General features: G+C 47.5%; 1 protein-coding gene across 1 annotated transcript in view; it reads left to right on the top strand.

Moving 5' to 3' along the window:
• LOC121580937 (XK-related protein 4) overlaps positions 1-16,075 on the top strand; it is a 101,388-nt gene that overhangs the window by 76,638 nt on the left and 8,675 nt on the right. Inside the window, exon 2 of the mRNA XM_041896150.2 lies at positions 1,044-1,243. Within this exon, the coding sequence (XP_041752084.1) occupies positions 1,044-1,243 (200 nt within the window). The remainder of the gene's footprint in view (positions 1-1,043; positions 1,244-16,075) is intronic.

Below are 16,075 nucleotides of genomic sequence, written 5' to 3' on the forward strand. Positions count from 1 at the left end.
AAGTCTACTTTTAGAAAACAATTGGTCATTATTCTTTCATATATTTATTAATTTGCAATTACAGATTAAACGTACATGTATATCAAAAACATTATTCTAGCTACAATACCAAGCTAAATTTACTTAACAATCGCATTTACATTTTAGTAATTTAGCAGACGCTCTTATCCAGAGCGACTTACAGTTAGTGAGTGCATACATTTTCATACTGGCCCCCCGTGGGAAACAAACCCACAACCTTGGCGTTGCAAGCGCCATGCTCTACCAACTGCTCTACCAACTGAGCTACAGGGGATCACATCACTTACTCTGTGTTTGTTTCTAGCCACATTATGTCAGTATTCACAGGATCAACTGCAATAGCACTACATAATTCACATCAAATACATGTGCATCCTTAGACATACCTAACACACAGGATAACACAACACAACATCAGGCAGCCTTTTACTGCTAAATGCATTCTGTTGCATAGGACCCAATGTTAGAAATGAGTCCTGGTCAAATTAATTGTAGATAGGATTGTAAGAGAATGAAGAGAGATGAAAAGGGCCACATAACAACTCTAATATGATATAATTCTTTATATACTGTACATGTATAACCATTCTAAGCTGTTATGCCAAGAGATCCAAACTTCTTGACAAGGTCACTGCTGGTGCTTTTCCATCTAGACTTACCACCACACCAGGGTTTCGCAGTGTTTTATGTTAATGTAAGCTCTAGTGTTATTGTGTTTCCATCAGGAGTGTGACACTACAGACTTGTGACGAGGAGAATCAACAACATCTGCATCATCAAGACTGTTGTTTTGTAAGAAGGTGTTAAAGTCCACAGTTAGCCATTGTTATGTAAATGCAAGCTGAAAGTCAGAGCTGGTCCGCTGGAGCCATGGCCCAGTGAGACATGGGTGCCAGCACGCGTAGATGAAAACAGAAAAGTTTGAGCCTTTTGGGTAAAACACTGGGGTAAATCCTTAGTGGAAATGCGCCACGGGTGTCCTGTAATTTGGCTCATGGACTTATTGTTTCCTTTTATCCCAGGTATTTCCATGCCATCTACCTGGGCATCCGGAGTCGGCGCAGTGGGGACCATGACCACTGGAGGTTCTACTGGAGGATGGTGTACGAGTTCGCTGACGTCAGCATGCTGCACCTCCTGGCCACCTTCCTGGAGAGTGCTCCTCAGCTGGTCCTGCAGCTCTGCATTATCATCCAGACCAACAAACTGCAGGCCGTCCAAGGTACTGTCTGGAACCACACCCTGTATTAACACTCTCCCTCTCACCCCATCTATCTGCCACTGTACACATACTGTAAATACACAGGCCATCCAACATACTTTCTGAAAACCACACTTTCTAACACTCTCTCCATTTTCACTATTCCCATTCATTGTCTCTGTCTGTTGTAAAGCAGTGTTAGGGTTTCACAGGTTGAGATGTATCGATTGCCACGGTTTAAAATAACACCACCACCACCCAGGTGTTGTATTGTAAGCCAGGACTGTGTGGAACACTTATTTGTCAGTGTAAACAGAAGCACATAAATGTAATGTCTGCTCTTGGAAATGCAGGCATAATGTGATGTTGAGCACAGACAGTGAGTGGTCCTCTCTCCGGGGCAAAGAATCATGTTTAATTATACTGGCTGGGCTGGCACACACACACACACACACACACACACACACACACAGGGAGGGAAACTGGCCACATTTAGGCCAGTGGAAGGCTTCCAGGCCTGCTGTGGGCCTAAACACTACAACAAGTCTTCTCCTTGTCCGTCATCCCAACAACTCCACAGCCTTGCTTTGCTCTGCCTTCTCCTCTGCTGTGCTGAGTCACTGGAAGGAGAGTCTTTGCTGCACTTAAGAGGCACTTATGCTCTTTCTGCTACGTTAAAGAAGATTTGGCCTCCTCTGACGTGAGCGGTGAGGAGAGGAGAGGAGAGGAAAGGAGAAGGGTTCAGAAAAACCTGAGATCAGCTTGAGAGGGAGAGCAAAAATAATAGAGAGGATGCTGACGAGCGTGGGATTCTGACATGTATGTGGATGTAGTCACTATCAGTTGTATTCCTTCTTGTCAGTCTCTCTCCATCCATCATTGCAAAATGATTCTATTCATACTGTATGAGTTGCATCACAAGATTTACAAGTGGAACATTTACATAATGCAAGATGTTAATCACTGTAGCTAGGAGCCTTGGGAAAAAAAGAGAGTATATTTCTAGGATCCTCTTCTTCCATTTTAAATTCACAGTATGCTATAGTACAGTGGCCAGCCAGAGAAATGTGGATGGAATGGATGGGGAAAGTTAATTGCTCTGAAAATCCCATCCTCGGCTCAACGAGACTTGAGGACATTACAGTGGATTTATAGAGCACCTAAAACCCTCCCATGTAGCATCACTGACCTTGGCTTGACCTCCCAGTTATAGTCCCCCGTACCGTTTTGCTCATAAACAGTTTTCTATAAAAATACATGACAATGTGGTTGTTCAATGTTGGCTCCTCTAACGTACGGTGTGTTATACATTTGGTTTCTATCGTCAACGAGACCTGGCCATTAGATATCTGGACCCCCTGGGTCTCTCTAACCTTGATTGACATCAGGTAGCATTGCTCACAGGACTCCTCCAATGCTTTGAGGGAGGACCAGTGTTAAAAGAAAATACTCAATCAATGGTCACTTTTATTACCTGGTCTAATCCCATTGACTATTTACTGCTACAATTTATAGTAAAACGAAAACAAGAGTACAGCTACAGTACCATTCCCATTTGAAGTGAATGTCGAGCTTTCTGTTGACATGATGCATCATCTAAATCTGTCTCCATGTATGGGTTTGTCAGTCCATTAATTTGTTCTCATTCATTTCTCAGGAGACTAGAGACTGTAACAACACATTTACAGCATACAATCATCATGTCATCTAATAAGGATATATAATTATATTTTTTCATGACAGTCTTTCTCTCTTGCTCTCTCTCTACCTCTCTACCTCTCTCTCTCTCTTGCTCTCTCTCTCTCTCTCTACCTCTCTCTCTACCTCTCTCTACCTCTCTCTCTCTCTACCCCTCTCTCTCTCTCTCTTGCTCTCTCTCTCTCTCTCTACCTCTCTCTCTACCTCTCTCTACCTCTCTCTCTCTCTACCCCTCTCTCTCTCTCTCTCGCTACCTCTCTCTCTCTCTACCTCTCTCTCTCTCTACCTCTCTCTCTACCTCTCTCTCTCTCTCTCTACCTCTCTCTCTCTACCTCTCTCTCTCTCTCTACCCTCTCTCTCTACCCCTCTCTCTCTCTCTACCTCTCTCTCTCTCTCTACCTCTTTCTCTCTCTCTCTTCTCTCTCTCTCTCTCTCTCTCTCTCTCTCTCTCTCTCTCTCTCTCTCTCTCTCTCTCTCTCTCTCTCTCTCTACCTCTCTCTCTCTCTACCTCTCTCAATTCAACTCAATTCAATTCAATAGACTTTATTGACATGGCAAGTAAAATGACTTACATTGTCAAAGTATAGATATAACAAAAATGGTGGGACCAACAGCAATAATAATAATAGTAGTAGTGGAAATGGAATTACCATTAACAGCAACTACAACAACAATATTAATGAGAATAACAATACATTAAAGCAATAGTAGTCAAGCAATCTCAACATGACTGAGAAGACACATTACATGGTATGAAAAACAAAACAGGAAATATTATTGACATTACATTACACTTTTCACTGGCTGTCCCTCAGGTTGTGGCAGGAGGACACATATTTGGCTGCCAAAATTGCACATTTAGGTTTTTCACCCAATAAATATTGGATTTTTTCTTCCTCTTTTATAGTTTCAAATTGTTTGTACTGAATGATAATTTTGGCAAAAAAAGATTCTCTTAGGTCTGAGTATTTGTCACAGTGTAATAGGAAATGCAGCTCTGTCTCTACCTCTCCCCGGGGGCAGAGTGAGCACAGCCTGTCCTCTCTGGGCAGCCAGGTTTTCCTGTGACGACCGGTCTCTATAGCCAGACTGTGCTCACTGAGTCTGTACCTAGTCATTGTTTTCCTCAGTTTTCTATCAGTCACAGTGGTCAGATAGTCTGCCACCATGTACTGTCTGTTTAGAGCCAAATAGCATTGAAGTTTACTTTGATTTTTTGTGGTGTCTTTCCAATAGGTGATATATTTTTCTTTTTGCTTTGTGATGATTTGGTTGGGTCAGATTTTCTGAGTGCTGTCCTGAGGCTCTATGAGGTTGGTTTTGATTAGTGAACTGAGCCTCAGAACCAGCTGGCTGAGGGGACTCTTCTCTAGTTTCATCTCTTGACATAGTAGAGCTGTGTGATGGAATGTTTTGGGGTCACTTGTTTTTAGATGGTTGTAAAATTTGATGGCTCTTTTTTCTATTCGAATAAGGAGGGGGTATTGGCCCAATTCTGCTCTACATGCGTTATTTAGAGTTTCTCTCTCTCTCTCTCTCTCTCTCTCTCTCTCTCTCTCTCTCTCTCTCTACCGCTCGCTCTCTCTCTCTCTCTCTCTCTACCTCTCTCTCTCGCTCTCTCTCTCTCTCTCTCTCTCTCTCTCTCTCTCTCTCTCTCTCTCTCTACCTCTCTCTCTCTACCTCTCTCTCTCTACCTCTCTCTCTCTCTCTCTCTCTCTCTCTCTCTCTCTCTCTCTACCTCTCTCTCTACCCCCCTCTCTCTCTCTCTCTCTCTCTCTCTCTCTCTCTCTCTCTCTCTCTCTCTCTCTCTCTCTCATTCTTTGTCATTCTTTCTCATTCTTTTTTCCTACCCCTCTCTAAGTTTCCATAGCTACTGTGGTTTTAGCCCACACTAGCAGCCAGCCAGCCCTCATCAGTCGTCAGTTTTTCCTCTTTTACACTCTGTCAGAGTGACACACTTCCTTCCTGGGAGAAGGAATATTCTCCAGGAGGCCTATCTAACCAACTCCTGTAAGTGAGCAATTCTTCAGCTTGACTGTATTTCTTGCAGCACTTTTCCTGAATTACCACCTACTTTGTCTTCACTGCAATCGTAAGTACTATCCCAGGTAAAAAATAAGGGGTATTCAGCAACCCCTCTCTGCCCTAAGTCAAGAGTACAGTGCAGTTGGTTGCCTATTGAATGAATATGAAAACACATTTCACTTGGTTACTCTTATATTGGAAAAGAACAGGAGAAATTAGAGATAGTGTTGTAAAATCTCAACACACTGCGATATCACAGGGAGCTAACATGGAGAGCTTTTTGAAATGGAAGTCAAGTCCTACCTTCTGTGTTGATTAAGAAACCAATTAACCCAGTGGCATATCACAGCTCATTTGTCTAAAGCATTTAGTTAAAACAATACATCCTATAATCTGATGAACTAGCCCATGTGTTTAAACACCCACCATAGTAGGGATGAGCTTGCTTTCTCACTTTCCAAATAAGTGTGTGTTAATGTGTTTGATAAGGCTGGATCAGGCCCCCTGTGTGTGCTCTTTAAATGACTTGTCTTCATTGCACTCTCCGCTAGATACGTTCATTGAGGTAATGTCTTCTTCTTCACCACAACAGTCTGTCTGACTCTTTCCCCTGTTCTGGAATTATTTTAGAAGGCCAATCCTGGCTGTTTTTCAAATCCCTGCAGTTAAGCAAGATGTTATTTTGATCATGCGGCCATGATCTCTCTCTCTCTCTCTCTCTCTCTCTCTCTCTCTCTCTCTCTCTCTCTCTCTCTCTCTCTCTCTCTGTCTCTCTCTCTCTCTCTCTCTCTCTGTCTCTCTCTCTCTCTCTCTCTCTCTCTGGTGTCTCAACTCATTGCATTCCTATTTTGACCAATTTATGAGGAATATTCTGGTAATTCTACAATCGCTTCACATTCTATTTTCAAAAAGGAGACATATTCTTTCCAATGTTGAAAATGTTAGGTATTCCTTTCACATCAGAGCAGCATTCACTTCGTTTGAAGTCAATCCAGGACAAGGAATTCCATTTTGTATGCATCGATAAGATACTGTGTGATGTCTCGGGAAGATCAAATAACTTATTTTTGGACATCACAGTCTGAGTAGCGGCTACAGATGTCATATTATTCAACCTTTGAAACCAGATAAGAAAGATAAAAGTAGAAGTTGCCCTACGACTTAAAGACAGGCTCCGGTACTTTGGCGACTAGTAAGTATTTTTTAAACCTCCTGCTTTGGGCTGGATGTCAATGTGTAGTTCATACATGCATAATCTATGAGCATAATTACTGTTTTACCTCAGTTAGCCAAGAAATCCCTACACTCTTAGAAAAAAGGGTTCCAAAAGGTTTTTTTCGGCTGTCCCCATAGGATAACCCTTTTTGGTTCCAGGTAGTACCCTTTTGGATTCCATGTAGAACCCTCTGTGGAAAGGGTTCTACATGTACACAGCGCATCTGAAATTAGCCCACCCAACTACCTCATCCCCATATTGTTATTTATTTTGCTCATTTGCACCCCAGTATCTCTATTTTCACATAATCTCTTGCACATCTATCATTCCAGTGTTAATACTAATTGTAATTATTTTGCACTATGGCCTATTTATTGCCTTACCTCCATAACTTGCTAAATTTGCACACACTGTATATATATTTTCTGTTGTATTTTTGACTTTATGTTTTGTTTTACCCCATATGTAACTCTGTGTTGTTGTTTTTATTGCACTGCTTTGCTTTATCTTGGCCAGGTCGCAGTTGTAAATGAGAACTTGTTCTCAACTGACTTACCTGGTTCAATAAAGGTAAAAAAAAAAAACCTGGAACAAAGAATAGTTAATCAAAGGGTTCTCCTATGGGGACAGCCGAAGAACTCTTTTAGGTTCTAGATAGCACCTTTGAAAGCGACTGTTTTCTGGAAGCTGTGCAGAGCCATTTTCCCTCGATTTACCCCCACGTGTCACGATTCAGACAGACGACCAGAGGACCACAATTGCGTCACACCAGAAAGTTTATTAAACTTAAGGGAAAAGGGAAGTAGGGAGTGAATGAAGGCTCCAGGGGTAACAGGGATCCCGTCCAATGCGCTGGGTCTGTGCCCCCCCCAGTGGCAGCGATGCGTCCTATGAAGCCGGTGGTGGGTGGTCCAGAAGTCCGGGATTGAAGAGTCGTCAGGAGTCGTAATGGCAGAAGCAGGTCTGGATCTCCTGAGGCAGAAGAGTATCCAAAAAAACAGGCAGGTCCGGGGTCACAAAACCAGGGTGAGCCAGAAGCGCGAGCAAACAGGTTCCGGGTGTGAGCTTTGCAGACGATCTGACACCGGAGAGCTGAAAGACAGGGCCTTAAATACTGGGAGAGGTTAGTGGGTAATGCAGCGCAGCTGGCAGAGTAATTAGAGCCGAGCAGAGCAGGGACAGGTGGAGCTAGTTAGGCTGAGTAGAGAGAGAGGAGGTGAAGCAGAGTGGAAGATAGTGGAAACCAATTAAGGTGGTAACCCGGTGGAGTGAGAGGGCTCATGACAGAACCCCCCAAGGGACGGCCCCAGAAGTCCCAAGAGCAACACCACGCCGGGCGGGAGGAGGGGAGCCGGAGGAGGGCTAGAACTCCTCCGAACGGTCCGAGTGAACGTCCTCATCCTCGGAGGAAGCCGGAGGGCCGTGGTCGGGAGATGGGACAGGTCCCGAGACAGGATCAGGCACAGGACAGAAGCCGAGCGGGCCGGACGGTTAGGGACCCCTCTGGGGCGGCCCCTACGGATTGCAGGTTGATCAGGATGCCGTTGGTGAAAGCGGTGATGAGAGTCCTATCCACAATCCGACTAGCTGGCACCCAGGTCCTTTCCTCAGGTCCATAGCCCTCCCAGTCAATGAGGTACTGGAGACCCCTACCCCTCCGTCTGGACCGAAGCAGGCGCGGACAGTGTAAACCAGACCACCATCGACGAGCCGTGGAGGAGGAGGACCAGGCGCAGCAGGGACCAGCGGACTCTCATGGATGGGCTTAATCTTAGACACATGGAAAGTGGGGTGCACCCTCAGGGAATTAGGCAGTTGGAGCCGGACAGCAGTTGGGCTAATCACTCTTATGATAGGAATGGGCCAATGAACCGAGGTGCCAGCTTCTGCGACTCCACCCTGAGTGGCAGGTTCTTCGATGACAACCACACCCTTTGACCAACATGGTAGGTGGGAGCAGGAATTCTCCACGCGGTTGGCCCCGGTAGTGTAGCTGGCAACGGACCTGAGGAGTGTGGCTCGGGCTTGTGACCAGGTGCGGCGACATCGACGGGCAAAAGCAAGTGCAGATGGGCAAGTAACCTCCTCCTCCTGGCTGGCAAATAGAGGAGGCTGGTATCCATAAACACATTGGAAAGGGGACATACCGATGGCAGAGCAGGTCAGAGAATTGTGTGCGTACTCCACCCATGTCAATTGCTGCGACCAGGAGTGGGGGTTGCGTGAAGTCATGCATCGCAGTGCCTTCTCGAGCTCCTGATTAGCCCGCTCTGACTGCCCATTGGATTGGGGATGGAATCCGGAAGTCAGACTGACTGTGGCTCCCAGCAGGTGACAGAACTCCTTCCAAAAAGCGGAGGAGAATTGTGGACCACGGTCAGAAACAACATCCCTTGGCAGTCCGTGGATCCGGAAGACGTGTTCCAGGACCACCTGGGCGCGGTCTCCTTGGCGGTTGGGAGCTTGGGGAGGGGAATGAAGTGTGCCATCTTGCTGAAACGGTCAACGATGGTGAGAATGACGGTCATGCCACTTGAAGGGGGCAGCCCCGTGACAAAGTCAAGGGCGATGTGAGACCAGGGACGTCTGGGCACAGGCAGGGGCTGCAGCAATCCGGCTGGGGGCTGGCAGGACGACTTGTGTTGGTTGCAGATGGGGCAGGCTTGAACGAATTCCCGTACATCCTTCCTCAGAGAGGGCCACCAGAACCTCTGGGCGAGCAGGTTGTAAGTCGTGGGTGGAGCCAGGGTGACAAGCTAGGCGGGAGTCATGTCCCCACTGAATGACCTGGGACCTCAGGTCTTCGGGGGACAAAAAGGCGGTCAGCTGGGCAAGTGCTGGGACCTGGCTGGTTACGGAGAGCCTCCAGCACCTGTTCCTCAACAGCCCAGGTCAGAGCTGCAACGATGCAGGGACTTGGCAGAATCGACACAGGGTCCTTGGAGGGGTGTCATCCTTCTGGAATTGACGGGAGAGGGCGTCTGGCTTGGTGTTGCGTGATCCAGGCCGGGTATGACAGAGTGAAATTAAACCTGGTGAAGAACAGGGCCCAGCGGGACTGCCTGGAGTTCAACCGTTTGGCCGTGCGGATGTACTCCAAGTTCTTATGATCGGTCCAAACGAGAAATGGAATGGTGGACCCCTCCAGCCAGTGACGCCACTCCTCCAAGGCAAGCTTCACAGCCAGCAGCTCACGGTTCCCTATGTCGTAATTGCACTCAGAGGGGGACAACCGACGTGAGAAAAGGCACAGGGATGGAGCTTCCTATCCTCCGCAGCCCACTGAGAAATCACAGCACCAACTCCCACATCCGAGCGTCCACCTCCACAATGAATTGCCGGTCCACATCAGGCATCTGGAGGATGGGAGCGGAGGTGAACCCTCACCTTGAGGGTACTGAAGGCTTTGTCGGCTGCTGGGGTCCAGGTGAAGGGTTGCTTGGTGCTGGTTAGAGCAGTGAGAGGGGCAGCAACGGTACTGTAGTTCCGGATAAACTTCCTATAGAAGTTAGCAAACCCCAGAAACTGTTGCAGCTTCTTTCTGTTCTCCGGAACTGGCCATGAAGTGACTGCTGATACTTTGGCAGGATCCATTTGGATACTTCCTTCTGCCACTATGTACCCCAGGAAGGCCACTGTCTTGACGTGAAACTCACATTTCTCTGCCTTGGCGTGAGGGAATTCTCCAGAAGACGATGAAGGACTTGCTGGACATGGCGGGTGTGTTCAGACAGGTTTCTGGAGTAAATTAAGATGTCATCCAGGTAAACGAAGACAAACTTGTTTAACATGTCCCGCAGTACATCATTCACTAGAGCCTGGAAATACAGCAGGAGCATTGGTGAGGCCAAAGGCATAACCAGATACTCGTAGTGGCCTGTTGGTGTATTGAATGCGGTTTTCCATTCATCTCCCTCCCGGATCCGCACTAGGTGGTAAGCGTTTCTGAGATCCAACTTGGTAAAAACAGTGGCTCCCTGGAGCAACTCAAAAGCAGAGGTGAGCAGAGGCAGAGGGTAACGGTTTTTCACTGTGATGTCGTTGAGTCCCCTGTAGTCGATGCAGGGCGAAGAGATCCGATCCTTCTTCCCCACAAAGAAGAAGCCAGCACCAGCAGGAGATGAAGATGAACGGATTAATCCTGCGGACAGAGAGCCATTGATGTAGTCCTCCATGGACTTTCTTTCAGGAGCAGACAACGAATAAAGACGACCCCTTGGAGGAGCTGTTCCAGGGAGGGAGGTCGATGGCACAGTCGATGCGGTCGGTGAGGGGGCAGAGATGTGGCTCTTGCTTTGTTAAACACCTCTCTGAGACCATGGTAGCATTCTGGGACATTGGAGAGGTCAGGAGCGGAGTTAGTAGGGTACTGGCCGAGGGGTAGTGCGGCAGCAAGGCAGGCAGGTTCGGTGGCAGTCCTCTCCCCCACTCCCTGATCACCCCGGTCACCCAGTCGAGGCTGAGGGTTGTGCCGGTGGAGCCATGGGTAACCCAGGATGAGGGTTGGCCTGGAGGGGAGCAGGTGAAACTGGATAGTTTCTTGATGGTTTCCGGACAGACCCATCGAGACCGGGGCCGTGACATGAGTGACCGATCCGAGTAAGTGTCCGTCCAGTGCCCGGGCAGGAATAGGAGGTGTCAGACGGAGGTTCTCCAGTCCCAGTTGGCGTGCCAGCTTGATGTCCATTATGTTGGCTTCGGCGCCAGAATCCACCAGAGCAGCCAGGGTGTGAGTTGAGTCAAGAGGCGGAGGTGAACTTGCAGCAGGGGTTTGCGGTCGGAGGACTGGATGGTCATTGAACTCAACCGGACTCCCCCTACGCCCGGTGAGCTTCGGCCCTTTAAAGGGCAGGTTACCACACGATGTCCATCACCTCCACAATAGAGGCAGAGGTTTGAGGTGGGCGGCGCTGGCGCTCTGCAGGAGTGAGGGAGGCTCGCCCAATCTCCATAGGCTCAGACTGATCAAGCTGACCTGGGTGAGTGGCAGTAGATGACAGGAGCCCAGTCGGATCTCTCCGAATGCCGGTAGTAGGTGGACCTTGGCGCCCCCTCTCACGACGACGGGTCTGTATCCTTCTGTCGATCCTGACAGTCAGTGCGATGGCTTCATCAAGAGTGGAAGGCAGTTCATGGGAGACCAACTCGTCCTTGATATAGTCAGCCAAACTATGGAAGACACGTCCACCAACGATGGTGTGTTCCAAGAACTTCGTCTAGCCAGGGTTCGGAAGTCGATGGAATGGTCTGCGACTGTACGTCTGCCTTGTCGAATACTGAACAGTTCACGAGACGCCTCTGCGGTGGGTGAATCCAGGTCAAACACCTTCAGCATCTCCTCAGCAAACAGGTCGAAGGTTGCACATGCGGGGGGTTTGACGTTCGAACTCTGCTGTTCCCCAGAGTCGAGCTCGGCCCGTCAGGTGAGTGATGGCATACCCAACTTTAGCCCCCTCCGTGGCGAAGGTCCTTGGCTGCAAGGAGAACTGAAGTCGGCAGCTAGTCAGGAATGGCCGGACCTGGGTTGAATCGCCGTTGAACCGCTCGGGGTTTCCAATCTTGGGTTCAGAGCAGCGGCTGCAATGACCGGGGCAGGTAACTCGGGGCTGGGCTGGTGGGCAGACTGGCTGGGGTAAGGTTGGTGAGGAGTTGAATGATCATGGCGAGTTGTTGTTGCTGCTGCTGGAACTGCTGCTCATGCTCATCGGTTTCCATGTCGGGAAAGTGTGCGCTGAGTCCATAATGGTCAGATCGTACTGTCACGATTCAGACAGACGACCAGAGGACCACAATTGCGTCACACCAGAAGTTTATTAAACTTAAGGAAAAGGGAAGTAGGGGAGTGAATGAAGGCTCCAGGGGTAACAGGGATCCCGTCCAATGCGCTGGGTCTGTGCCCCCCCAGTGGCAGCGATGCGTCCTATGAAGCCGGTGGTGGGTGGTCCAGAAGTCCGGGATTGAAGAGTGCGTCAGGAGTCGTAATGGCAGAAGCAGGTCTGGATCTCCTGAGGCAGAAGAGTATCCAAAAACAGGCAGGTCCGGGGTCACAAAACCAGGGTGAGCCAGAAGCGCGAGCAAACAGGTTCGGGTGTGAGCTTTGCAGACGATCTGACACCGGAGAGCTGAAAGACAGGGCCTTAAATACTGGGAGAGGTTAGTGGGTAATGCAGCGCAGCTGGCAGAGTAATTAGAGCCGAGCAGAGCAGGGACAGGTGGAGCTAGTTAGGCTGAGTAGAGAGAGGGAGGTGAGCAGAGTGGAAGATAGTGGAAACCAATTAAGGTGGTAACCCGGTGGAGTGAGAGGGCTCATGACACCACGTGGGACAGCCACCTAGCAAGTCGAGTTTCAGCCAATGAGCTTCAGCCCCTCGCCGTTTGAGTGACAGCTAATAAGACACACACACAGTAGAGCGAGAGAGAGAGAGAGAGAGAGAGAGAGAGAGAGAGAGAGAAGAGAGAGAGAGAGAGAGAGAGAGAGAGAGCAATGACGTGGTGCACATATCTCTACATTTGTGACGTAGTACGCAATTTTATACAAAAGTACCAGAGAATATATTTTAAGGATCACTAAGAGAGTTATCCAGAGAGTTAGTTATACAGCTCTGTTGCTTGCAGTGAGAAATCCATATTTTGTCATTTTATAAAAGCAGTGACAAAGCAAGGAACTGTCAGTAACACTATTGTTGCCAAAGGTATGGGTTGCCAAAGGCATGGGTCGATGAGGAGAAAACCACTCTGACAAAGCTCAACTGTACAGTATACCAGGAAGCAGACACTCATGAGCGTTTTATTTCCCATATCCATTTCCCAGTGCTGTCAACAGTAATGACCTTGCTGCTGCTGCTACTGAAGCAGGTATTTCCCATCAGTTAGTTATTTTACTGTTAAGTCCTCCGTGTGGAAGATACTAAGGAGACAAAAGCTACATCTGAAATTACAATTCCCTATGTAGTGCTTATACTCTATAGTACCTTATATAGTACTTTTGGCCAGATCCTTTGCTGTCGAAATGGCCCCAAATTCCCTATATAGTGCACTAGTCTGGTTAAAGGTAATGCACTGCATATGGAATAGGTAGCCCCAGACAGTGCTGCAGTGATGCTGCTGTGGTTTACATAACCCCCGCTCCTCCCTGATCCCCAGTCTGCCCGCATCCCCAAATTACTGTAGCTTCTGTGAGCAGGAGGAGCGGAGAGGAGAGGAGAGGAGAGGAGAGGAGAGGAGAGGAGAGGAGAGGAGAGGAGAGGAGAGGAGAGGAGAGGAGAGGAGAGGAGAGGAGAGGAGAGGAGAGGAGAGGAGAGGAGAGGAGAGGAGAGGAGAGGAGAGGAGAGGAGCATTACATGACCAGTCAAATCACACAGTCCAGTAGCCAGGAAGCATGCTACTGGACCGTTCCAGCTAGGCAGGTTCCTCTGGCTTTGGCTTCCCTCCCCTCATCGAGATACGCTGCACATTTGTGTGTGAGGGCAGAGGAGGGATATGCTTTCTTCTGCAGACACACACACACACTTGCACACACACACTCACACGCATGCACTAAACTAAATGCGCGCTAAACGCGTACAAACACTCGCACGCAGGGCCTAGCTCCCACTCAGTCCCTGACACTCCTGGCCTCAGCCTGTTAATTATCCCACTTCACACAGTAGTCATTAAACCCTTTCATCATGCCCCAACAGCCAACACCTAATGGCCTGGCCTGCATCTAACTGGGTTAAACACTGTCATTAATCAATGACAAACAAATAAACACATGTAAATAAATAGACCAATCGATATAGTAGATACAGTTGCTAAAAAATAATCTGCTTAAAGGCATAGCTATATTATTGATAAAGGACAGACAGGCAGACAGACAGACAGACAGCTGTCTGATTCTCCCAGCTCAATGTACTGTATGTGGTGGACAGATAGTAGTGGACAAAGAACAACAATTATTTTCTCTCATGTTTTATGAGCATGATGTCCTACTGTATACATCACACCATCCAGTTCTGACATCCTGAAAAAGAGAGAGAGGACGTCTCCCTTAAAAAACTGACTCGGTTTGACTTTGAAGTGAAATTTACTAGAAAGCGCAGGAGTCAGCCATATGTTCACGTCTGATAACAAAATGCAATTGACTGTAATGGTCCTGGGTGTTAAAGGCCAGGAACAGGGAGATAAGTAATGCATGTAGTTACACTTAAGCCCATAGGGACTTATTTGGGAGACATTACACAAAGGAAATCTACAGAAAGGATAATAGGGAAACACTTTGCTGTACTGTAAGGCTCCTTGAGTAATGTAACAGGGTTGACATTGCACCAAAATGCATGCTCTGAAGAGCCGTGGTGCCACATAAATATCCATCCACAAGGAGGCAAAGAGTTTTGAGTGAGGCACTAAATAAGATCTAGATGCTTTGATATGTACATACATTGAAGATGTCCAATATTTTCAATTTCATCTAAACTCTTCATTTACATTTGGAAGGGCGTTTGGGTGGCTTTCATTTTCAACTTTTGAAGCTGGATTTATTAATCCATATCCAGGATAATTAATTGATAATGTATGAGGTTGTTTCTAAATGGACAGAAATGTCTGTAGCAGCCACATTGTAATCCAAAATCTAGGTTAGACAGACAAATATCCTTCCCACAACAGTGCAGTCTAGAGAATGTTAAGTATTCTGCACCATCATCATGTTTTTCTCTCACTTTTCTCTCACTTTTCCCACTAGATAGAGCACAGCTTGTTGCCAGATCTCTTTGTGGATGAGGCTCCACTTCACAGTGGTAGACCTAACTCTTTATTGTAAGAGGAGCCAAGGGAGCTGTGTTGAAATGAATAGCAATCATCTCCATTTCAATGTGGTCTGATCTGATCTAACCTTTAAAAGCACAACCTAGTCCACCCAGCCAGGCCTTTAGACTATTGGATAAACTGGGGTTATCGGCGCAGCTCGACCAGTCTTCATTTCCCAGATCGCTTCACTCTCTCTTTGCTCTTGAGAATGTAATAAAGCAACAGAGCAAGTGTGTTTACTGAGAGGCCTAGCTGCCTCGAATTATGGCAATGAGTAAGTGGCTGTCATGCGCCGTAATAACGACTGTTCTTCACTTTTTATTTGCTCAATGATTGAATAACATGTTTTATTAAGCCTCCCAAAGAAAATGGAGAGTGGGCCAAATGGGGACATCCCATTCTGAACAGGCTGATGGAAAATAAGCCTTAGCTTTTAATTGGATACAAAGCTGTTGCAATTACGTTTTCAGAGCCACTCGTGTTAATAGGAAGCCATCTTCGTTTGGCATGGTCCAACAGACTCATTGTATAATTGCCAGAGAGAGAGGTCCAGGGCTGCATCCCAAATGGCACCCTATTCCCTATATAGTGGGGGGGCTCTATAGCGGACTCAAAAGTAGTGGACTATAGGGAATAGGGTACTATTTTGGACGCATCCCAGGATTTATGTGGTCCTCCTCCTTGTGATTAAAGGGTCACATGAACTTGAATGGCTGCCAATTAGCCTCTTATTGCTCCTGATTTCAGTGTTGTAGTCTAAAGAGTTTCCCTTGAATCCCTAGGGGGTTACAGAAGAATAATAAACAATAGATGTATTCAACAGGATTTACTTCACAAAGCTAGTAAAATGCAGTCAATTCAGTCTGTCCACTTGTACTTTCTCTGATGTCTGCTCTAGCACTTGTCAGTCAGTGTGTGTGTGTGTGTGTGTGTGTGTGTGTGTGTGTGTGTGTGTGTGTGTGTGTGTGTGTGTGTGTGTGTGTGTGTGTGTACATACAAGTGCGTGTGTGGGCTGTTGTCTCCCTCTGGTATTGAGGCCAGGAGATGGTCTCCTCTCACTCTTGAGTACTTAGTAACCATGGCACCCAGCTCCTCAGAGAAACCCAGTGTCATTACTCTCTAGCCAG

Source organism: Coregonus clupeaformis, chromosome 14 (assembly GCF_020615455.1).
Source record: "Coregonus clupeaformis isolate EN_2021a chromosome 14, ASM2061545v1, whole genome shotgun sequence".
NCBI classification, from domain to species: Eukaryota; Metazoa; Chordata; class Actinopteri; order Salmoniformes; family Salmonidae; genus Coregonus; species Coregonus clupeaformis.